At 30.8% G+C, this 25431-nt stretch overlaps 4 protein-coding genes across 4 annotated transcripts in view; 2 read left to right on the top strand and 2 right to left on the bottom strand.

Moving 5' to 3' along the window:
* Positions 1-2816, bottom strand: part of PKD (serine/threonine-protein kinase D3) — a 32840-nt gene extending 30024 nt beyond the window's left edge. Inside the window, exons 1-4 of the mRNA XM_023166162.2 lie at positions 2575-2816; positions 2205-2360; positions 1999-2143; positions 1326-1466 (exon numbers count right to left, since the gene is read on the bottom strand). Of these exons, the coding sequence (XP_023021930.2) occupies positions 1326-1466; positions 1999-2143; positions 2205-2336 (418 nt within the window). The 5' untranslated portion in view covers positions 2337-2360; positions 2575-2816. The remainder of the gene's footprint in view (positions 1-1325; positions 1467-1998; positions 2144-2204; positions 2361-2574) is intronic.
* A 3091-nt stretch (positions 2817-5907) lies between these two features.
* TfIIA-S (general transcription factor IIA subunit 2) lies at positions 5908-6679 on the top strand. The gene is made up of 3 exons (XM_023166166.2): positions 5908-6189; positions 6286-6520; positions 6572-6679. The coding sequence occupies exons 1-3, from the start codon at positions 6118-6120 to the stop codon at positions 6601-6603; spliced, it is 339 nt and encodes a 112-aa protein (XP_023021934.1). The 5' UTR covers positions 5908-6117; the 3' UTR covers positions 6604-6679.
* Positions 6680-11888: 5209 nt separating this feature from the next.
* Positions 11889-14725, top strand: red (LysM peptidoglycan-binding domain-containing protein red). Its single transcript, XM_023166164.2, has 3 exons — positions 11889-12341; positions 12401-12657; positions 13520-14725. The coding sequence occupies exons 1-3, from the start codon at positions 12177-12179 to the stop codon at positions 13707-13709; spliced, it is 612 nt and encodes a 203-aa protein (XP_023021932.1). The 5' UTR covers positions 11889-12176; the 3' UTR covers positions 13710-14725.
* A 3061-nt stretch (positions 14726-17786) lies between these two features.
* Positions 17787-25401, bottom strand: IFT54 (Intraflagellar transport 54). Its single transcript, XM_023166170.2, has 5 exons — positions 24619-25401; positions 23797-24567; positions 21509-21844; positions 20136-20331; positions 17787-18085 (listed from the first exon to the last, which is right to left on the bottom strand). Exons 1-5 carry the CDS (start codon positions 24869-24871, stop codon positions 17941-17943), a joined length of 1701 nt encoding a protein of 566 aa, XP_023021938.2. The 5' UTR covers positions 24872-25401; the 3' UTR covers positions 17787-17940.
* Between the last annotated feature and the right edge of the window lie 30 nt (positions 25402-25431).

Raw genomic sequence — 25431 nt, 5'->3', positions numbered from 1 at the left:
CTGGTTCATGTTTTAAAATTAGATAGACAGTTAATGAGTAGTTAGCAACCAAACAATTGATATCATAGTTTAAAAAAAATGTATTCGAACTCATTCCACTTCATGCCAATAAATGTTCGAAATGTTTCTTATTACTTCCTGACAATAATGAAGTCTGTTTAATAATTTATTTCTCACACTATGAAATGTTTCTGGGGTAATTTTATTTCAAATCCTTTTTTTTTCCTATCCACGAATTCTGAAATGAACTGTATTTGTGTTTAGTACATATCAGATGCCACACACCTCCTTGAAAACATTTATTTAGAGGTATCAAATCAGGTAATCTAGTGGGTTACTCTGAGGAACCAAACCAATTTGAGTTTTTAACAGACAATATGTTTCGGCAAGATGAGACACCTCATTACTGCAGTCTGATAGGTGGATAGGCCAACGTGGTACCTTAGAATGGCTAGCTAGATCACCTGATATGACGCCCTCAAATTTTTTGATGTGATTTTATAAATCTAAAGTATATGTTACATAACTGGTGAACATTTAAAAAAATTATTTGGACAAACTAGGATTACTCAAGAATGGCCGATCCGATTTCCAAAGATGAACAGTGTTTGATAGATCTATCAAACAAGGTGTCACAAAACTCCATTTCTATTTGAAAAAAAAGTAATTAGCTCCCTCTTGGCGAAAAGTGATGCTACAATATTATATTTCTTATCAAAAAGTACTAAAAATGATGTTTTTACATAACTTTTTCCAACTATGATTTGTCTTGTCCTGTTCGAAAGTTAAAAGAGGGGAGGACTTTTTTATGTCTGCGCTGTATAAGGGTACAGTATTACAATAATATACAATAAATAAATATAGTATATCAGGCTTCAAAAAATATTCACAACTGACAATAGGAAAAACAAAGTATAACAGAAGACATCAAATTTTATTTGGGTTGAAACTTGAAGAGAAATATTTATCAACAGTGAATTAGGCTCAGTCATTTTACAGTTCTTTGTTACAGTTCTAATGTTTTTGTCAATTTATTGAACACCTTATTCCCATTAATTTAGTACTTTACTCAGAAGTTGTTAGTATGTGAAAGGGTATTACGTCATAATCATATATATCATAATTACTCTAATTTAGTGTTGTAAATGGATTCAAGTTTGTTTTACCACATTGTAATAAAGGTAGCTTGAGGCTATAGTTAAAATACCCAAATCTTAAATAGTTTTTAACTATGTATATTGTTAACAAGACAATATTGTAATTGCCACCAATGAAATGAAATACAATTAATGAAATACAATTAATAATGAAAACGATGTACTTACCATCACATTTAAGTCCTTGTCTAACTAGCCCAAAGAGCATCTCCCCACAGAAATCACAAAATGTTGGAGTTTTGTATGAATGAACAGAAAGAGCATGAGGTCTTACTACCGTTATTTCAGAAACCAAAGAATCGGTCAACACTGAAAAAAATAAAATGACAGATAAAACAACACATTTAAGGTTATTGAATAGGATAACATTTTGTTGGGTTACTATTTAGTAACTCAACAATGAAGAAATCATTATAGCTTTTTGACATTAGTCAGTCCAGCTTTGAATGTTTCATGTTCCTTTGATTTTACTTAAGAAAATAAATAATTTCAGCTGAAGATACTATTGAAATTTAGTTTGTTGTTAATGACATCAACTACTGTGTCATCAGTCTAGTACTCTGTGTACATCTTCTGAAAAGCTTCTTGACCGACAAAAGATGTGGCAAAGTTATTGAAAGACTCTGCCAAATCAAAACTCAAGTCAACCTGAATTAGATTAGATACATTCTCTAAAGTATTTGCTTTACTCTGAGATCTTGAATTAAAAGTGAATTACAATTCAACAAATTCTTTTCTTAAATATTGTTACAAAGTAATGCCATAAGGTTTTTTTAGCGTCTAGGCATTTCAACCTGAATCTGTGTAAATACAATCATCTACATCTAATACTAATTCTCACCTTTTCCAGTTAATACAATCTCGATTAGAGTTTCATCAGTAATGTCTGAAGCAGAATTGATTAATTGCAATATGTTATTAGAATTATAAACGTGGCGAAATAACAATAGCCTGTCCTCTAGTTTATTAACTCCATGGTCGGGTATCTGAAAATTCACATTCAATGATTCTACTTGGTGCATCAGTGGAAAATATTGATTTGTTTACCTTAGAATTCAGGAAGTTATATGCAAGATGTTTGATAGTTCTTAGATTTAGGGAAGACTGTGGTACTGTTACAGCATCTCTCATAAGACCAAATTGAAACAAAAATGTAACTTCGGGGCTTTGTTCATCCATATCTAATTTGTTATTGTTAAAAATCTACAAAAAAAGAATAATTACAGTGTACAGAATTGTTGAGGACAATGCATTATTCATTTCAACATCCATTGATTACCAGATTTCTGATGGGTTTTTCTCAAATTTTACATCTAAATAAAATTCTGAAAATATTTCATGAATTCAATTCTACATTTGAGAGTACCGTTATAAAACCACCTGATAACCAATTATAATCAATATAAACGTATCTCACCACCAAGGAAGTAAGGATTAGATCATTTACGTTTCAGAATGATGATAATTCGTTGAAAGATACCGTGTATTTGGTAAATTTTCAAGGAAAATTAATATTTTTTCTTCATTACTAATGAAAACCTCACACATTGACGTCGGGCAATATTTTATTTTTATTAGACAGATTGAGAATCAGAATAATCAGACATTCAGACTTGACACATTGACCACAAAACACAATCACAGCCTTAGACAGCCTTCTCTTGTCTAAGATCACAGCATATGCTGTGACACAATCGACAGACTTGAACCGACGCTTGCGTCCAACAGCTTTCAACGGTTAAAGCCGCTTTATCGCAGAATGTGATCTAGATAATTGCTGATTCCAGCCGCTGGATAAAATTAAAGCTTTTTTTTTTCGTTGAATCTTCCAACGCTGCATAATGAGACAGTTGACAGTATTGATTATTCAATATTCTCTAAAAAATTTGTGTCTATTCGTTTAATAAGAGAATATAGGCTTTCACGGCCGGAGTCACTATTAGAGATCAAATGGAACTTGTAGTACAAAACGTTTTGCCTGCTACTGCGGCAGACATTATGAATGGTATCATATATGCGTTGACTGCTAGCAACAGCTAACTTCGTTACTAAGACTTCGAAATATAACCTTCGATTCATTATATATCTCGAAGTTTTAGCAATGACATTGTGTTCTGAATTTCTCGTTTTGAAATTTTTATAAAAACCCAATTGCATTTTTGCCATCTGTCCTAGTATTGAAAAGAAATAGACAACCTGAGTAATTATAGTTGAACATGTTTGGACTTGAAGAAATCTAAAGATTTTTTAATCCAATCCAAACGTCTATTAGCTCCATTAAAATGAATTAATTCTACTTTGACTGCCTTTCTTATTATTAGATCTGTGATTTTTTTTCGTGGATTTGTGAAAAGTTTAAAATCATTACTTTTTTATTGTTGATAATTTATATAGTATTTAAACACTTCGATTACTACCATTGTGAAGGATGAAAAATATGGAAGATAAATCAAGAAAAGCTTGCCTGAATGTATGAAACTCATAGTTTCATTTCGAATAATGAAGAAAAAAATTGTTTGACATATTTCAATTCCAAAAATTGTCATGAACAACTTCACTAAATATATTCTCCAGTTTTAGATACATTTTATTCGAAAAGAATGTTCTGTAAGGCGAATTGTTAGGACGGTTTTTCAATATACATGTTGAACTGTCAGCTAAGTCTTCAAAAACTAATAGAATGTGATTTCAGCATCAATCAACACCTACTATAATAAAAATACCGACTCTGCAGAAATGAAATGTGTCATCTCAACTGCTTGTAACATTTGTATGTAAGAGGGAAATAAATAATCCCTTCATAGATCTAGTGACCTAATTTCTTTTGTAAGTTAAGCGAATTGTTGGAACGGCTTTTCAATAGACTTTTCAACTAAGATAAGTCTTCAATAGCTAATAGAATGTCTTAATCAAGTATTCGAATGTAATCTCAGCATCAAATCAAAATCTACCTGGTGATTGAAAAACCGGTCTTAATAAGTCTATAATAATACTGAATCAGGATGACTAAATACCAAATTTGAAACTGTTATATTATCATACAAGCTGAAGAAGCTATTGTACATTGTTTAGTAGAAATCTCACATAGTGTTACTTGAATATGTGGTGTATTATTAACTGCAATGAAAATACAGATAACATTTTATAGTCGGAGTTTAATATTTCAAAATAATAACTTTTTGTATCAGTTATTACGGCTAATTATAAAGATCACCTCTTGAAATTGTTCGTATCTCACGAAGTAACATTATAAAAGTATTTTGCAGGCCATTTGCATTATACTATTGAGCAAAGATACAAGAAGGAGTATAAGACTTACACAACGATATTATACTTGTATTCAATCTAGTATTAAGCTTGAGATCTCTATAGCATGTGGCCACAGCTTTTTTTCTTTCCATAATCAAGTTGCCCACTTCATTGCAACTAATTTTTCATTTTTTTTCAAGATAGATAGGATTAAGCTATCTTTGCTATAGGCTACATGTAATGACCATGGTGAATTATATAATGTTTTTCAGAAATACAATACTTGTGAATATAATTATAGACAATCCACGTTCGAATATAATTGATATTCGTTATTCATTTAGATTTAATTCAAATATTAGCTTTAAAACAGACAGGAGAACTTTCTTCTCCTACTTCATCGTTGAGTGATGGATTTTCAAAAAAAGTCAAAGAGGTAAGTCCTGATTTTTTTTAAATAACGTTGTGGGGCTATTTTTGCAGAACTTTTTTTTTCGAATTTCTAGTTTTATAATTTTCTCAAACGGTGTCAGACCATTTTTGCAAGAACACTTAGGAATTATATTACCATGATTCCAAGAATATGGATAACATTTCAGTTTTAGTTTATGATCACTATTAACAAGCAATTATGGGTCGATTATCATTTTTTTTATTGTGTATGACTTTAATAAAATGAACAAAAATAATGTCTAATTACCACTAGTTATTTGCTTCTATACGACCGGTTTCGGGTTTAACCCCATTATCAAGTATAAAACTAAAATGTGAAATTTGAAAAGTCGGTTATATAGGGAGTTTTTACGTAAGCTGTAAGGACAAGTAGTTTAACGTAGTTAAAGTTGGCACCCTGTTCCGTTTAACTACCGGTACTTCCGTCTTACATATAAAACTAGTTTTAATAATTTTCTTAAACGGAGTTAGACCATTTTGCACGAAGTTTCATTGAGAAATATCAATAGTTTATATTTTTTTATTTATTTTCGAAGATATTTTATAGTGACAGTCTAGAAGGTTTGACCAAAATATTTGTTTTTCGAATTTTGAGTTACAATAATTATCTTAAATGGGGTCAGGCCATTTCTACATGAAGTTTCATTAGGAAATATGGAAGTTCATATTTTTTCTTCATCCTCAAAGATATTTCGCAGGGACAGCCTGGAAAGTTTGTTTAAAATTATTTTTTTCCAAATTTGCAGTTCCAATAATTCAATGGAACTATATCACCAGTTTTCCGACGATTCTTTTGGCCTTCGCAGCAAAAAGTACTATATCCACATAAGTAAGACTTCTGATTATTCAATTCCAACTAGAAATCGAATATTTCATTTCGTATTTTATATACCTACTATAGCAGGTTTTCTCGATGAAGAATCAGTTGTCACATTTCATAATAATACATATTCCTATACTAGTGATTTAATTTATCCCGATAATTTGGTGAAAAAACGCCACTGGTTGGAAACACATTGGTTGGCAAAACTGGGCACTGACACAGAATAGTAGCACTGATTTTGACTTTCGTTCGATGCTACAATTAACAGAATTTTCTTGTTGTTTAGATAACAAAACCACAAGCCAGTTCAGCCAGTTGAGATTGTTGTAAATTACTGGAAAGGTACTTATAATGTTTCAAGATATAATATACAATAAACAAAATTTATAGAGACTTGAGAAAAAGGTGATATTTAAAATTATACAAACTAAAACCATGTCATATCAACTATATAGAAATACAACTTTGGGGCACACATTGCAAGAGAGTTTGGACGAATTGATACAGGTTGGTCATTTTTTTAAATCTTTTGTTGAATATTTATTATCATTGTTGTTGCGGAAGCGATTTAAATACTGATTTCATGTTGAAATTATTTTCAAGTATGGACAAATAACTCCACAGTTAGCTTGCAAAGTACTATTGCAGTTCGACAAATCCATAAATCAAACACTAGCAACTCGAGTTAAGGCAAGATTGACATTCAAAGCTGGTAAATTGAATACCTATCGATTTTGTGACAATGTATGGACATTTATGCTCAATGATGTGGAGTTCCGAGAGGTTCAAGAGATTACAAAAATTGACAAGGTTAAAATTGTTGCGTGTGATGGCAAAAGTAAGTTTTTCTTTTCCCCTAGTTACATAAATTAATATTCTATTTTTTCAGATGTCAATGAAGAAGGAAGTTCAAAAAAATAATATGAATAATTGACTATTATTGGCTGCATGTAAATAGATTGATAAAACTTTCAAAAATACACTTCTAGAATTATGAGCTATTTAATTTGTTTTAGACCTCCTAAATTAAATGAAAATTCCTTTTCAATTATATATGTCAGGTAAGTCATCATTTGCAAAATGATCTTGAATTAAGTATGAAAGAATTTTGTTAGGTAGTTGTCCTTTATCAGGCCAATATCTTATATCTCTGAGAATAGCATCACTTGATTTTTTTGACTGCAAAACTTTGTGGTAGGAAAGTAGTGTAGTCTAAGATGTAGACATTTTCTTTTAGGTAGTCCAGCTTTTTCCAGAGGTGATGCTTTTGTATCAGGAAGTGGTAGTTTGAGGTGCATTGTCTTTACTTGGCTAGTATGCTGTGTCAAAATGGTAGCTATATAATGTCATGGACCATCTGAAAACTCTATTACTAGCAATATTAGGTGTTTCATGGTATTTACCGAATAATCGTTGTAGAGACTTGTGATCTGTTGACAGTGTAAAATGTCTTCCATATATATAATGGAGGAATTTTGTAATTGCAATCTTGGTTTCTAAAGATTCCTTATCTTTAGTAGAATATCGGGTTTCCTCATCACCCAAAGTGCATGAATCATAAGCAATTGGTGTGATCAACTGTCCACTTGAATGTAGAGTTGTTTTTCACATGTCTGTACAATGGAAATCAAATAACATGTATATTTAGTATAAAACCTCCACAACAAGTTATCTATCCCAAAAAAAATCTTAGTTCACTTATATTTGTATGACTTGGCATAGCACTTATAGCTTCAATGCATTATGATGTAGAATGTAATCATTCTGCATCAATTTTGTGACCCAAAAGTATCGCACCGCTTTGTAGCCATCTACACTTCAATTGATGTGTTCGAACCCCTGCTAACTGTAATCTTTTTGAGTTGTACCATATGTAAATTGGTTGCAGTTATCAGAATATCATCCAAAAGCATACTATTTCGTCATTTTTTGCTAAAAATTGGTCCATTCACTTTTGGAATGAAGATGGTGCAAAATTTACTCAGAAAGGAAGTTGTTTATAATGATAATAACCTCGGATTGTTGATATATTTTCAGAATGAACTTGCAACTAAAGATATGCGTTCATCATTTTTTTCACATATGAATTTATTGTTACTGAAAAATCCCCACAAATGCAAATGCTTCCATTCAATAGGTCTAATTGTTGTGTTGATGGATTCTAACACATTCAGTTCAACCCTCACCTGTTCTGTTTTCAGAATTAACTTAGTTTTAACTAACTAAGTTTTAACGAACTGATCCAATTCGTCCATTGAATAAATCACCAAATTTTTTAAGTATTCTGTATCAGTTGACATCGTTCGCTAACAATTGAATTCAAAACCTATGAAACATGATACTACAGATACTAAACGATTAAACTTTTCATTTATGATGATTTTTGAGATATAATTATTCATAAATTTCGTGCTAGCGAAACGTCAGAAAAGGAATCAAAAAATTGACGGCCTTCTAACCCGAAAAATAGTGACACTGAAAACCTCTGAAAGAAATCATTTTGACAACACATACTTTGATTTCGTCAGGTGAATGATTAAATATTTACATCCATTAGTATGAAGGAATCTTCAAATAGAGCACAAGTAGGACTCGGAAGTTTGATATTTTGTTTTTGTATAGTGGGGTATGGCACTTGATGTGACCCAAACCCCCTCCATATGATTTTTATTATTGTGACAGATTCTAAAATATATGTTACCATTACTGTTAGAATTTTAAATTCTTTGAATAAAGGTCTGCAAGAGTTGAGATAATTATTAGCTTTGCACATATATAGATAGAACATTTCTGAAGAGCAGAATACTGTTGAGGAAATTAATATTCTAGTTGCAGAATGCAATGCCGTAGAGCAAGTGGGGGGGTCGATCAAAGAATAGTATATCATTTCTGCAGATTACAAATCTAATTCATTGGCTACTAATTTAACAACAAAACATCCAGAAGATTTTTTTTCTTTGATGCTGAAATATGTTTATCAAATTTTAACTTACTATCGATGTATAGTCCTAAGCATTTAGTGTATTATTTACATTCAAGATTGATATCAAGCGTAAATTCAAGTGTAAAACTCACAACATTTTGAAATTTTGGATATATTTTCATTTACTATTTTATTTAAATTCTGGAGAGACGAATATTTTTTTTTCACGAGACAGAACACAAGCACTACAGGAACATCCGGTGCCTGTGCGATAGTAGTGATTCACGTTGGATTTCAATCGTTGGAGATTAAATTAATCTGTATCTTGTCAAATCATTATTAATATATAATAAAAAAAGGATACCAGAAGTTATACCAAAAATAATGTTGAAAAGTTTTTCTCTTCGACCGTACCTATTTTTATTGCAAATATTCAAAAATTGTAGATTCTTAATTATCGAATATTAATTTGACTACAATTATTTTTCCAAAAATGTATGAATCGAAACTCGAGAACAATTTTTTCTTGATTCTTTCAAAGGTAACGCTGAATTTCAAGATGTTATCATTTGTCCTTGAAAATCATCTTTCAGAAATATGGGGTTGTTGTATATACCCAATTATTCGTAATTTATGACAGAAATAGTTACGAAATAGAATAGAATAGCTTATTGACTACGTGATTCATTTGAATAAATATCTGTAGCAAGTCAAAACAAATATTAAAATCAATTATCAATTCATTGTAGAGTTCCTAATGAAGAGCCAATAAAAACTCGAAAGCTAGAACAGAAAAAAGAGTTCACTTATTTTACCATCCCCTTGTTGACTGCATATCCGAAAATTATAAAATATTCTTCTATATCGTTATACATTCAAATAATATACAAATATCAAGATGCTTGAATAACAGGATAATGTACACAATAACAAATACTATCAAACAACTAATGTTAAAAATGAGAACAATCATTACTTGAAGTCACACGAATTATCTATGTTGTACAACATATATTTATCTGTGGAATAAAAACAGTGATTAAAAAAATGACTTCAGTTTTTGTTTGAAACAGAAATTGAGTTGTTTTATGTGCCATGGTAATTTATTAAAGAATTTCAAATTCAATGAATTTTTTCTGTGAGGTGCTTATATAGCCTGAATCTCTCAGTTCTTAGCAGGTTTCCTCATCTCGTTGGATATTCATGTTGCGATTTTGAAATGTAGTTTGATCTATTTTTATGAATTTCAATCAATGTTTCATATATAAAAGCTGAAGGAAGTGGCATAATTTGAAGATTAAAAAGTCAGCGACAATGATTTTTAAAGTTTGCATTAGATATCAGACGTATAACTCTGTTTTGCAATACTAACAGTTTTTGGAACGACAAGAATCCCCTCATACTATGCCGTATACCATGTGATTATGGAAGAGTTCGAAGTAAGAATATTTGACCGCTCTGATACCGGCGAATTCCTTTAGTCTACGAGTCATAAATATCACACTTGATAATTTCTTGGCCGGTTTGTTAAAATGACATTGACCTGTTGAATCTGTCGTCTATATATATGGATCTCAAGAAGCTCAACATGTTTACCCGCCGAGGTTAAATTTGTATTTGTGGAAATTTCAAGATTTTGATTTTCACCCTCGTTGAGGAGAAGCCTATTTTTTAAGAAACCAGTTACTTGCAGACTTCATGGTGGCGTTAGCAGAAACAGTCAAATAATTCACATTACTGTGATACTCCACCAAAGTGGCATCGTCCGCAAATAGAAAATATTTTAGGAAGTATATGGTAATGTAGGTCATTTATATATAGAATGAACAAAATTGGTCCCAGTACAGAACCTTGGGGCACACCATGTTACACAGATTTCACATTCGATTTAATCCCAGGTAATGATACACACTGTGATCTATCGTGTAAATAGGATTCAAAAAATTTAAGGGACAGTCCACGGATACCATAATACGAAATGAGAGATTGTTTTCAAATATTGAATCTCTCATCAGTGTCTCAATCAAATTATTTTTCAACAATGAAAAACCATTTATCATTCTGAATCTTCTGAGAAGAATAATTTTGTCAATAAAAACGCTAGGTATATATTCAGGTAATTCCATATTTTTGAGCACGTTTTTTACGGTGAAACCACATATAAAATAAAATATAGGGTGTTCCGTTAAAAACAAACAACGGAAAAATTGTTTTTGAGTTATAAATCACTCAATATTCAAAAATAGGTTTTGGTCAAATTATTCGAAAAAAAAAACATTTTAAAAACAATTCCACAAGAAAACAGACTTTTCAAATGAATTTTCATTGAAAATGGGGCGAATGATACTAAAATTGCGTTTCTAGCGGAATTTGAATATGGAAAACATTATGTTATGTCATTCATTTAAAAAAATCATACTTTGATACATCACACTCCTACTGATGATCCTGTATATGGAAGAATATTACTGTTGAGTCCAATGCTTTTATATGTAACTTTATTTGATAATAACTTCATTCCTTCATCTCAAACTTCCAAAAGAAATTTGATATACCTGTATTCGCGTGAGGGTTTTGTTAGCTTAGGTTAGGTCCAAAGTGAATAGTGGGTCTATATTCGACCCTCCACCGACACTCGCAAGGGTATCCACACTCCACCAAATAAATCCAGCTTCCTAACGAAGCCGATTAGTTTATATGGTGAGTAGTCTTTCAGGTCAGATGGTATGAGTACGGCTCTGTTGAACTCTAAAAACCCAATTCGATCCCCAGCGGTGTAGGCACAAAGTATGTGCTCCGCTGTTTCATCATTTTCTAAACAGAGACGACACACACTGTCTTCCGACAGTCAGAGTCTCTGCATATGATGATTCAAATGACAGTGACCTGTAAGAAGGCCTGTTAAACATCGTAGTTTATCCCTACTGTAGTCCAACAACTGTTTGGTATCAAGCTTCGAAGGGTGAATAAACACCTTGTATTGAGCCAATCCTTGAAGATTCTGCCAGACGTCAAATCGGACGTCTGGCAGAATCTCTTCGGGCGTCAACTCGAAAGCAATTTATTCTTGGCTTGCCTTGACACTTGACATATTAGTCGAGTTCTCAAAATCACTGATGAATCCTATCCTATGGATTTCGTCTATGGGTTCATTCGAAACGTTAGGGCGTTTCTATTGATTGAATCCATCGGATATGTTCTGTTGAATTTAAGAACTCGCCTCTTGACAATCAATAGAAACGCACAACCAAATGGTGAATCCCATCGGATCAATCGATAATTGGTGGACTTACCGAACGTATTTAAGACCACGTCTAAAATGAGCAGTGACGGAGTGAAGTGACTGACAAGTGAGACTGATTAGCCATGGAAGTTTGCTAATAATCACAATCAGTGACTAGATCTCAAGTTATATGTAAATGGTAATAAGGATTATTAATCTTTTATATCAAGATTTGCTGCAATGAATATGTATTTATGAGTGATAAACGTTAAAAACTACATAATTAAAAATCTATGGATAATAGATGTAGGAACCTTTTCACTTTATGTGATTCTACCATAAAAAAATATGGATAGAAGTTCTTATGAAAAATTAAGTATCAGAGAATCTGCCGCATCTCTCAAAAAATATGGCAGCACAAGTAGGCACATATCACGCAATGAATATTTTCGTAAACATTATGTTGAGAATACAGATACACTGCAAGGAATAGCTTTGAAATATAATGTAACAGTAAGTTAGTAAACATTATTTAATACTCTAGGATATCGAAAATAATCAAATTTTTGTAGATAGAACAAATACGTCGATCAAACAAATTATGGGCCTCAGATAGTTTATTTCTACGAGAGTTCCTTCTGATTCCCAGCAAAGAGCCAGGTTCTGAAGAAAAAGCTCCATCGAACCCAGAACCTGATGTTGTATCCCCTAGCACCTCAAGTGTTAATAATGATGATGATGATGATAATATAGATAACTTTTTAAACAAAATAGATGCTGCCATTGCAACCACCAAAGAAGAAGTTAAAAAAACAACTCGCAATAGCAAGTAATAACTGCAATATGCATATTAGAGATCAAATTTGGTAAATTATCATTTCAACAGATTGTGTGAGTTTTTGTAATATTTTCAATTATAGTCATGTATTTTTGTCAACTGATCAGTGAATGGCATTATCCAGCATGATCAAATGTGAGAATTTCCTTAAGGAAGTTTACTTTTAAGTTCTCATTCAAAAATAAGATTATACTTTTCATAAATTAAGAAAAATTCAGGCTTCAGTTTGAATCTATTAAATTATATTTTTATTTATTTATTTATTGCATAGTATCACCCCTTTAATAATAGTACAAGAAACATAAATATCGATGTACAATTTAAAAATTAAACAAAAGAAGTAAACTCAAGCACATGAAGATGAGCAAAAGCACTAAGATCAATAGATTATACAATTTAAAATACAAAGATTAGTGGCGAGTATAATATAAAGGATACATATAAGTAATTAGTGAATACATTTAGAATTTGGTGTATAATTAATTTTTAAATTCCTTTCAGAAGACATTTGAATAATAAAAATAATCTGTTTTTCATTCTGTGAAAACATTTTCAATAGTTGCATAAGGGTCTGCAGCTTGTAATCATGATAAGGATGTGTAAATTTATGAGTTTGTATTATCAGAAGTGTCTACCTGAAATTGTCAGTTTTTAGACATTTTAAACTTTAAAGTATGTTCAAAAGTTGAGCAAAATGACAAGTTTTGACTTAGATTCATGATCAGGGGACAAAAATATGTATGTCTAATTAAAAGTCGTTCAAGAACTAGCACGATCCTTTGAAATGAAGATTCAACAGTTCATTTCAGCCTCATATCTAACACTTGTTCGCAAAATTCTTTATTTTTTATAGATTTTCTATAAATTCGGAGTCAAGTAGTGAACGACGTCAACCTGCAGTCTCTAGAATGAAGCAGGCAGTAAATAATTTAGGTGATGACAATTTTCACCAGCCCCACGCAATAGTTGTTCAGCAAGGAAAAAAAGTACGGACTTCTTTGAGGCATCATGAAGAGCAACAAGACGAGCTGTTTCAGTTGTAGTTGTATGAATTTTTATTTTAAATTTTAGAAATTGGATCGTTTGAGTTATAAAATAGTTACAGGGTGCCTGAATTGAGACCTCATCTTCATGGAAACAGGAGTTCTGTTTAGTTCATTCAAAAGTTCAAGTAATTTTGAATAATTGTTGAGCATCACAATGAGAAGTAACTTTACATTTTAGGAGGTAATTGTAACGTGAGAAATCTAGTAACTGGTAGTAGCTCCTATTCTACGTAGTTACTAGTTTCATAATCTGAAAAGGCAATCCTTTGCCAACTGAGTGACCCCTTTTTGTTAAAAATGATTGAGACTTCTGTCACTTTAAACTCTCTCTCCTGAATCTCTCTTTGTGTACTGAGTGTAGAATGAAATTTCATGACATTGGAGTTATGTTAAAATATGTAAAATGAAATATCCTTTTGTTTTTCTGTGCTAGTTGAGACATTTCTGGAATAATCATATATTCTGGATTTGAAAATTTATATTCATCTGAGATGGAATGTACTTATACTTGTCAGCTCAATATTTCAATTTAAAATAATTATTTCATAAAGTCTGTTATTGTCATTGAAATTTTCAGTGTAAACAAGATGTGCCTAACTTAACTATAATTGATTAATCTGAAATTGGGAAACAAGATTTTTGTAAACTGTATGTGTACTAATCCCAGATAAACAAGCCTGCAAAACAAGTCATCCTGAGATTTTTTTTTCGCAATAAGTAGAAATATATTTTTCTTTATGTTTGTTGGTAGAATTCTTGAAAACATCTGGAATATGTCGCATATGACAAAATCAGGGTGTCATTTTGTCACTCTTGAATTTGAAAGATAGAGAATTTTACCATATACAACATATTCGATTCGCGTTTCGAGAACTCTACCCCAGATGTTGAAATGTAATATAAATCAAATTATGTACGAATGTTATAGTGTGGTCTTGTATAATGGTGCACTACATTGTAAATATTTTGTTATTTGAATTATATAAATGAAGTAAAAATCATTTCAAGAAATATTCTGTTAAAATGTGTTTTATTCAAGTGACTACAAATTAAAATCACTGATAATGAGTGTACTGGGAATATTATAGAATTATAAATTATTTTTTCAGTACCCTTTATAATGAATGTTATAATTCTCAGCTCAACTTATAGCCAATGGCTCTGATTCAGAAAGCATGCTCACCATTGAATAAATGATTTTTTGAAGTGATAATTTTTGGAAGGGTAAACTGCTTCATTACCTAACGCGTGTGTAACGGCGCTAGTTTGTCTGGCCTCCCTTTCTCTCATGCATACGTCAGCGGAAGGCAGGCTCCTCCTCTCTCGTCGGACAGACTATCAGTGTTTAGTGTGCGTTAAGACATGTACTGTTGACAGTATTATAAAAATCTAACCAGCAAGCACATAATATTCTTTTAACATTTATTTATTTATTTTATTCACGAACTCTACAGACCATAGCCCAGTTACAGAGTAGGAAAGGTAAATATAACAAATAGATTTGTATATACAACAAAATGACAAAAAAGTTATTAAAAAAATAATCAACAAGAGTTGTACAATTTCATACAACCTATTTCTAAAACTAGTAAGATTTTGGAAGAAGATATCACACTCATTTTGTACATTATTATAGACATTGCACATAGCATCTAATGGAGCATTTTGATAATAATTTGTACTTCACTAGGTATCATCTTTTACAAGTATATTAAGTATGCAAATATTTGTTTTTCTCGAGAGTTTGTACTGTTGTACTTTTCAAGTAGCACTAATTTGGAAATATCAAGATCATAGTTACCTGTTTCTTTGAAGTCAATATATCTCAGGAATTTGTTTTGAACTCTTTCAATGCTATACTTATATTGAGGACACCATATAATGGAAGCATACTCCAAAATGCTTTCAATAAGAGTGATTATTATATGAAACATGGTTTAAAATGATACTAATTCCGTGTATGTACATTATTACTATCATTATTCAATCCTACAAAAGTAACAATTGGCTTATGGTAGCTGTAATATATGTACAAACACAAAATACTTGAAAGATTTTACTAATAAATAACCTTTCCTTACATAATATCAATATACATAAAATTTAAGTAATAACCTAAGCATTTCTCAAGTTGAACAATTTCAATATTAAATAGTTCACCTTAGTTTAAGTTATCACTTCTGTCGGACGTCCCAAGACACACAGGTTTTTTTATTTAGAAGAATAATAGTAGTTTATCGAACCCTTAAAATATACAGAATACTTTTTGGGAGAGGTTCTGGCTTTCTACTTCACAATAAAGTGTTTTTTAAATTCGTTATGGATTTTCATCAAGTATTGGCCAAATCCATCATATATCTAATGGAAAAATAAGTCTAATCGAGACACCAAATCTATCTTAAATAGCCTAAACATTATCATTAAAATATATTTCACATAATAAATGTTTTTTTTGAAGGTGGTTGACAATGTTACGTGGTGCATTTCATTAGTTCGGACTTCCATTGTCTAATATGATATAAATTGATTTGAAATCCCTGAAAGAATCTAAAAAAATTAAAAGGTTTAGCTGAAAAATAACAATTATATCAAGCAAAAAAACTGAAATTACAATGAAATAAAATACAAGCAACAACAAAAAAAAATAAAAAAAAAGAACTATTAACACGAGATGAAATTGAAAATTATTAACAAAAAATTAAAAGATTCCAACCCAAGTTACTACAGAACGTTTCGATTGTTAGTATCCACAATCGTCTTCGGGTGATAACTGGACTTATTCCTCCGAGATCTGACTATTTATAGGTCATTCGAGTGCATTCACCTATCCCCTCTTCCTTTTCTCCACTTCATCGGATTTAATGGAAGCTGACTGTTTGGCGGGAGTTGATCGTGTTCCGCTTGATTAGGTTTCCATATGTTGCGTATATCTATACTAACTTTGCTAAATGCGTTGTTCGATATCATATATGCGGCTTCTTTGAATTTTCTCTTAAACCAGTGTTCCCCCTTGTGGATGATTTCAGCTTGAGACCACTTGATGTTATGTTGATGAGCCCAAACATGCTCTGCTATTCTTGATTTACTGGTTTCTCCTCGCTGTGTGTGTTTCTTGTGCTCTGCAATGCGAACTTTCAATGGCTTCTTAGTTTCACCAATGTATGATTCTCCTCACTCGCAGGGTATCCGGTAAATGCAATTCTTGATATGTCCGCGTTGGGTGGCCTAGTTTTTGTGAGGCTGCTACGAATAGTGTTCCCAGATCTGAAATAGATTCTGACGTTATACTTGGACCCAATCCTTTCCGACAATCCTCTGATATTATAGGGAAGTACAAGTACTGGTTGTGGCAGCTTCTCTTCCTTGTGGAGCTCTTGCTGTCTTCTAGCTAAAGCCTTTTCCACCATCACAATCAATTTATATCATATTAAAGAATGGAAGTCCGAACTAATGAATTGATAAATGTTTTATCTTACAAAGGAGATTTTTTCCTCATAACATTTGCTGAAAAGAAAGTAAATTCTGACAACTTGGATTATGAAAATAATCGTAACCCGCTTATTTGTACTTTCTCCATTCACCCAACATCATTTAACATTCACAAAGAAAAAAATATATAAAAATTAGGAAAGGGGGGCAAAAATATCACATGAAATTGATAATAAAAGACTAAAGCACCAGTGAGGCAAATCAACAAGGAACTAATTTAAAAACATCTCTTTATTCATTATAATTGAAAGACAATTTAATTTGGTGCTTGTGACAGCACAAAAAATTGTATATTTTCAAATAATTTTGTTGAGAGTATTTTTCTTTTGTCTTGAGATTATGGGCTTGCAATTTTCAAATCATGTAAATTATTCGCTTACATCAGAATATCTTTGTACATAATATGGTTGTTTAAAAAGTGATAGATGACAGTCACAGTCGCATTGCTTTTACTGAACAAATTTGTTCAATCGTGAAATCGAATATCACGATTATTTTTCTAATTTCGGAATTGAATTTCAACCAGAAGTAGATGATTTACTATCGTTGCATATATATCAATAAGAAACAAGGAATCAAAATGCCTTCATAGTTGCAATATATATTTTCTCTGTGTTAACAAAAAAGTACCCAAATGCAAAGACTAATATAAAAATGTATTTTGGCCTACTTCTATTACTAATAAAAACCTGAAGAAAACATCAATAATATGCCTAACTTAAATGAATTAACAAGTGCATCATTTACTTAACAATTCTTGAATTCTTATATCATTCCTTGAAATATTGCTCTGTGCCGTTATTATTTCTTGCTTAACTTTATTAATTTCTTGTCGAAGCTGGTCGAGATGGATCAATAGGGGTTTATTAGCCTCCACATTTATCCTAAAAACAAAAATCTATAAATACGGTGAAAAAATCTAGCTTTAAGAGTTATCTTTTACAATAAATTTAAACATATCTATCTTTGTTATTCATTTCAATAAAAGAAATTAATGTTTTTGTCAAAGTATAAATTGTACTTGGCTTTACCCAAGAGTTTTACTTTTCCAAACTTTATAATTACAATCTATAGTTGCTTTATGATTTTCTATGATTTTCTTATCACTATTTTTTGAAAATGATCTCGATCATTTACAGTTGATTCGACAAGAGAATACAGAGCGCCATCAATTTGTGCATCTGAAATGAGACAACAAACTGATGTAAACAAAGCGATGTTGCTTTCACTGATTGTGAAAACCCAATGGGCCAATTTTATAAAATTCGTAAGCACTTCATTAATTAATCTGTGAAAAAGTATTTCATATACCATTTTTCAACTCCTATATCTGTCAATTTTATTATTCCAGTATGGAGAAAATCAGATAGAGCCATCTTTGATTTCAAACAAAATTTATAATTGTGATAGAAAATTTACTTACTGTGAAATATGAAATGGTTGCGGTTTATTATTTTTTGAAAACAACTAGTTGTGGAGCATAAAAGAATTGAAATCATACAAACTTTTCAATAAACATAAACAATTTAAATTATAAAAACAATAGTGTACGTGAATTATCAATTGATCTCAAAATCTAAGAAATTGCCTACAACACTTCGATGTACTAAGTGCAAGCTCAGGCAAATGCTCTCTCTCTGATTAATAGTAGAAGTTGACTATTTTGACTTTCTTCTTTTTACACGCTTTATATTAGCTTCACTTATGTTTGTTTGTTTGTAACTCTTAAGCTTGGGATCTGTATTTGACATAATTATCGACATTATTGCCTGATCTATTTGCGGGAAGATGTCGCTGTAGGTAACCTCCATGATATAATTCGAACTCACTTTACATGTATTGCTTCATTTGAAAAAATTATTTTTTTTTAATAACACGCGCGCCTGCTGCCTAATTTGTAACCATCCTTTGAGCGCCTGTTGCCTTGAGCTTGGTAGCTGATTTTCAGGCTCCCTCTCCGGAATCGGAAAATATCAATGGTCATTTTTCTAAACAATATACGGCTGATTGATCTCAAAGTTTAAATAAAATAAATATAGTTGAAACAAACTAATTAACACGCCTTTAAAGAATATCGAACTAAAAAGTTGAAAATATTTTTTTTAAATAAGCTTTTTTTTAATAAAGCTTTAAAAAAGCGTGGGCGCTTTGTGCCATATTTTTTGTATATCAAGCACCCGTCGCTTTTTTCACAATAATATTAGTATTTTTCGTTCGTTATTGTTTTAAGCTTTTATTTAACTTTTTAGTTCGATGTTCATTAAAAGCGTGTTTTTTAGCTTTTTTAAACTATATTTATTTTTACTTGTAGAAGAAAATGATGCTACATAATAGTATGTATTTAAGTGTAATGAATTATATTTGATTAGAGTATTATTATAACATATATATATATATATATATATATATATATATATATATATATATATATATATATATATATATATATAGTTTCGCTAACCCCATAATAAAAATGTATAGATCTCATAAAATCGTGATGTTTCATGTCGTTGGTTGCTTTACAATGTTATTAATTCAATCATCTCTAAAATTGTTCAATTGAATATCAAAGTGCAATACAACAGTTCCCTAGCATTACTACTGATCTATAAAACTCAATGTGTCAAGACTCCCTGGTGGAATATATCTTTGAAAATATCCTTATGACTCAGAAAGGCGTACAAAACTGAGAGAATCATCGTTTTACTCTTGAGTTCAGACCTCTCAAACAACTGTACACAAAGAATCATTTTTTATTTGGCCATTAGATTCATGGAATTACTTTGCAGCAAACTGTTGCATCCATTTCTAATTTCCAAAAGTTTCAAGTGTTTTTTACTATTTTACTCCCCACTCACTTTTGACCTAACCTAACTATTTTATTCCTGCGAGACGACAAGGTAAAGTAGGTATGTATTGAGCAATCACACTTACTTTTTTTGTTTCTGTATTTCCTCTGATAACTGCTTCTTGGAATTCAGCCACATCTGTAACTCACCATGCATAGCATCTATATCTTCATGCAGATAATTCAACAGTTTTCCTAAGGGATTGGCAGTTTTTGTTAGATTTTGAATATAGGTCCGAAGTTGATTAACTTCTTTGTATGCTGAATCTTCACTATGCAATGCTGTAATAACAGAATCATAAAAAAACAATATAATGTGGTTGTAAATGTTGACTTTTGACAAGTGGGTGTTTGGATTTACGTTTATCAAAAACATAAAAGACTTGATATCTGAAGAAATAAATTGTTGAATCAACATATTTAGATGGTATAGTGAAAATGTTAAAAAAGAAAGAAAGACTAATATGTATAAGAACATTGATGGGTTAAAAAAAAATACGAATCTAAAAAATAAAACTTTCATGAATATGACTATTGTGGATATAAACAAAATCTAAACGGGGTGAAGTATATTGAAATTCTTTTGATTGTTCATTTTCAGCTTTTCATTTTATTTCATTTTGTTATATACAACTGCAATATGATCATAATAATCTCCTGAGGACGCTAACTTGGTTGGCGAAACGCGTGTCGAGAGACCGTAAAACTACAGAATAGAGGCATGCGCCTAATTTTAAGATGTAATAGATATACGCCAACTACAACAATGTTGGAAGTTCTGGATTTGCTTTCTGTGAAAGACCGTCTGTTCTATCTCACCATGGTATTCATCTTCAAAATACTGTCCGGTAATGCACCATTATATTTAGACCAATTTATTGTTTTCCATCACCAAATTCATAATTGCCCCACTAGGGGGAATTCTAATTTATATATACCATGTTTGAACTTTACACGATCCATGAACCCCTTATTCCATAAAGGACTATCGGACTACAATAACCTCCCGCTTGAGATAAAACAAAGTGAATCTTTTATGACATTCTAAAAAAGACTTACTAGTCATTTGAAGATACAACATTCACATTAACATTGATATTATAATAACATATATACCTAGTATTTGTAATTTACATTGTTATTTTTTTCTATTTATTGAATGCTTGGATAATTCCGAGCATACATATTTTAGTATTATGAAGTTGGACTGTGACTTTTGTCTATCCAATTTTGAAATGTTTTTGTATATTAGGATGCCTATTTGAAATAAATATATTATAATTTTGTTCTGGTGTTGGGAAAGTGTTTTCAATAGAACTGCAATATATTTCAATATCTGTGCCTGAAAATTTCTCAATTCAAAATTTCATTTTAACAATTTTTCAATATTTTACTTTTCAATTTTGAAGTTTATACATGTTTTAGTACCTATCAAATTTTCAGGATAAGAGGTACATACCATCTGCATCCCAATCGATGTCAACTTTCTTCTTTGAGCCCTCTTCCTCTTGAATTTGCTCTAATATTTGCTCAACCAGCTGCCCCTTATTGTCCCCTGATATGTCAAGATTTCTTAAAGTTTCCCTGGGCATCTCTGTGGTTGTTTCTATAACAACAGTTTCTTCATCATCCATTAAATCTACTTTCTCTACAATGACATTTATGTTGCCCATTGTAACTGTTTCCTGTAGAGGTAAAACTGATTCTGGTCTAAGACGAGGGGCACCGGGTCTAGAGCTTGATGGTCGAACGCTTGGAGGTCTCAAAGAGCTTTTGGGACGTATTATATTACCAGCTGAAAAATGTTATGAATTGAAAGAGGTATATTTAATTTCAAAATGAACTCTTTACAAAGATGTGTAGATCATGCAAAGAAGTAACTTTCAGACACAAACTGGAGGAAAAAGCCCTCTCTAAACAACTACTTTCGTATAAACATTGAATTATTCACAAAAAAAGTTCTTGTAATACGGTGATTTCATATACCGCTAATAGTTGGTATAATTTAAAAGCAAGTGTGGAAGCAGATTTCAAAATTATCAAGAAATGGTTTGATAGTAATTTATTAACAATAAATTTTGAAAAAACCAAATATTTGACTTTTACTTCTTGCCAAAATTTTTCACCAAAATTAGGTCCACTCAAAATTAGTGAGAGTATCGAAATCTTCGAGACTGACTGTATCAAGTACTTGGGCATAAAGATTGACAAACATTTGGGATATCAATAAATCAATGATTTGCTGAAAAAATTAAGGATACTCCTGCCAAAATTTAAATATTAAGAAAAATCTTGAGTATACACCATCTGAATTTACTATATTTTGCTCTGGTTCAATCACAACTACAATATGGAATATTAGGCTGGCGGATTGAGTAGACTAAACTTGAAATTATTCAAAGATACTTTCAAAAAATAATCTATAAGAAAAAATATGATTTTTCAAGTAAACATCTTTTGAAAATTAGTAAAAAAAATGGGTATAGGTCAATTGTATATGTATACATATAAATCAAATATAATTTGATTTATATGTATACAAATAAATCAAATATAATTTGATTTATATGTATACAAATAAATCAAACGTTTAATATAATAACCATGAGTATGATACAAAAAATAAATTAACCTAATCTTCAAAAAATAGAGTGAAGAAAACAATATCTTGAAAAAATTACATGTATATAATTCCTTATATATTTGATAAACTGCCTCATTGTATAAAAAATTCAATCTTTTTTTTCATATAAAAATAAAATTAAAAAATGGTTAATAGCGACTTTACGAATTTGTTTTTCATAATATAATGAATTTCAATAAATCATGATATACCTACATTTCATCAACTAAGTTTCTGAATAATTTTATTTAATTCATATATGGTTATTAAGCACATTTCGTTATTTTCTTTTCTTCTCATGTGTTCATATACTTTATATATGAATATATGTGAAATTGTATTTATAAAGATGTATTCTTTTTTATGACTTACCTTGGCACAAGTTTCACTTTTCAAGTTATTATGAGTTTATTTAAAACTTAAGGCCATGAATTCATATTCGAGTAAATAATGTCAATCTGAACAACTTTCTCAGATTTAAGTTTGAGATGATGCAGAGTAAAATGTTTTCCATTCTACCAGCAGAATACTACTGAAATTGAGTTGGTATGAAGAACCGAAATTTTATACTGCATAGATATTCTATTTACATTAAATGTATTATTTTGTAGCATCAATAATAATGTATAGCCCTCCTTAACAAAATTTCATATTTATATTTACTTAGTATATTTAGAGTATCATTTGTTGTGAACCTTCAATCAGAACCTTTCTTTTTCAGATACATAAGCAATTTCACAAATAAACACAATCCCAGAGTAAAAATATATTAAATAAAATACTTTTTTTTGTTGAAAGCAAGATGAACCTAGCACGAATCTTATAGTCGAACCGAAAATTGAAAATCGATTTAGATTTCATTAGAAAATTTTGGTGAGAATTTTATCTACTTGTATATCTAGGTACTATCAGTTCATTACTCAAGCAGCATTACTTAAAAAATGTTCGACTGTAAGAACACTATTATTAACCAGATACAGGCAATATTCACTGTTAATGCTTTCAGATTTTTTCTTTGAATATGATTTCATTCGCAAACCACATTACTGATAACATTGAAAATTATACCGTTTTCAAAAAGTTTGAATGAAAGATCATTGTGACGAACCATAATATAAAGTTACCTATAGTATCAACATTTTGGTTATGATCTTTATCAATCGAATCTGTTTTTATGACAGATATTGATTTTTTCTCGCCACTTTTTGGTCTTGCTGACTTTGGTCTTATATTCTTGAGATTCTCCTCAGTTCTGAGGGAAGTTTTATCATTTTCAATAATTTCAGTTGTGCTCCTCTCACCAGCATTTTCATTCGAACTTTCCTGAGGTTGAGGTTGTACAAGAATGTCACCCTCTTTTGTCGTATCATAAATATTGCTTTCAGTTAGTTCTTCATTATCGACTTTTTTGTTATTTTGACCATTTTGAAGAATTTCATTCATTGCAACATTCTCTGATTCAACGACCTTTTGTGGTGATTCTGTCCCTATTTTAGTTCTTGAAGATACTTTATTTCTAGAGGAATCTCGAGAACTTGAAACTTTTTTATTTTTTAAGCTCTCACTTCCAGTTTTTTTTGACTTCAAAGTCTCATCAATCGTTTTTTTCTGTTTTGGAATCTCATCACCACTTTTACCACGTTTTGAAGATTTGGAATCAGTTTCCTTATTTTTAACATTTTTTTCTTTTGAACCAGTTTTAGATTTTCCTTCCTTTAATGCATCTGATTTTTTATTTTCCTTCGCAGATTTCAGTTGGTTTACATAACTAGAGGTGTCAATTTTATTATCTATTGCTTTAGCGATAGCTTGTAATAATAGATTTGTATTCGTTGGCTCCAGACCAGCAACAATTTTACTAGATCGTACAGTTAATTTGGTTTGTGTAGTAGTTCCTAAAAAAAAATATTCACTTGGTGACCTCATTTGAATGTTATGTTTCTTACTAACTGCATCGATAAGTTTATCCAAAAAGTTTATTTTGGAATCTTTATCTTTAACATTTTCTGATGAAAGTTCCTCTTCTGTAAAAAGGCCGACCAAATAACCCGTTTCTTTAACTACCGTGTGAATAATATCGTGTAAAAACCTAAAGGGAGGTTTTCTTAATAATTTTTCTGTTAATGATGGTTTCTTCACATATTTTCCCAAACTTTTTTGTGTCTTTTTAATCGTTTCAGTAGTGATTTCTTCAGACATACTGATTTCTTTCTCAATTTCTAATATATTTTATCCCCAATATATGTTTGCTATCATTTTTTATTTTTAATGGATAATTTTGGATTTGAAAATTAGGATAGTAAATGTTGACAAAGTTATTTTCGAGTTTCCATGGTAACTAAAACTGGAACAGATTTGGTGGATTTTATGTGAAGGAATTGGTCAAAATCTTGATGAAAATTCATAACGTATTCAAGTAATAATTTTCATTGAACAGTGAAAATCTCAAGTGCTGCTTGAATAAGTGTTTTGTTCCCTCTAATTTTATCACATATCTGTTCTCTCTCTCTCTATGTTAATGGCTTTTGCTTCCATTGAGGCGCATAAAGAGCCATCCACACCGACTTATGTCGATGGCCATCCCCCATTCTCGTCAAAAATTATTCGCGCTCTTTGCTCGATCATAATAGATAAGGCAGAGATAACTCTTATCTGGAATAATCTCAGAGTAACAAAAGGAATAACTCAATATAAGTGCCAACTATTATTGAAAATGTGACATTGTCATATGACATTGATCACGGAACTATCACTCGATT

The sequence above is a fragment of the Leptinotarsa decemlineata genome, unplaced genomic scaffold (genome assembly GCF_025532065.1).
Source record: "Leptinotarsa decemlineata unplaced genomic scaffold, Ldec_3_MD MMD2_tig00026340_RagTag_RagTag, whole genome shotgun sequence".
NCBI lineage: Eukaryota > Metazoa > Arthropoda > Insecta > Coleoptera > Chrysomelidae > Leptinotarsa > Leptinotarsa decemlineata.
This window is presented reverse-complemented; position numbering and strand designations above follow the sequence as displayed.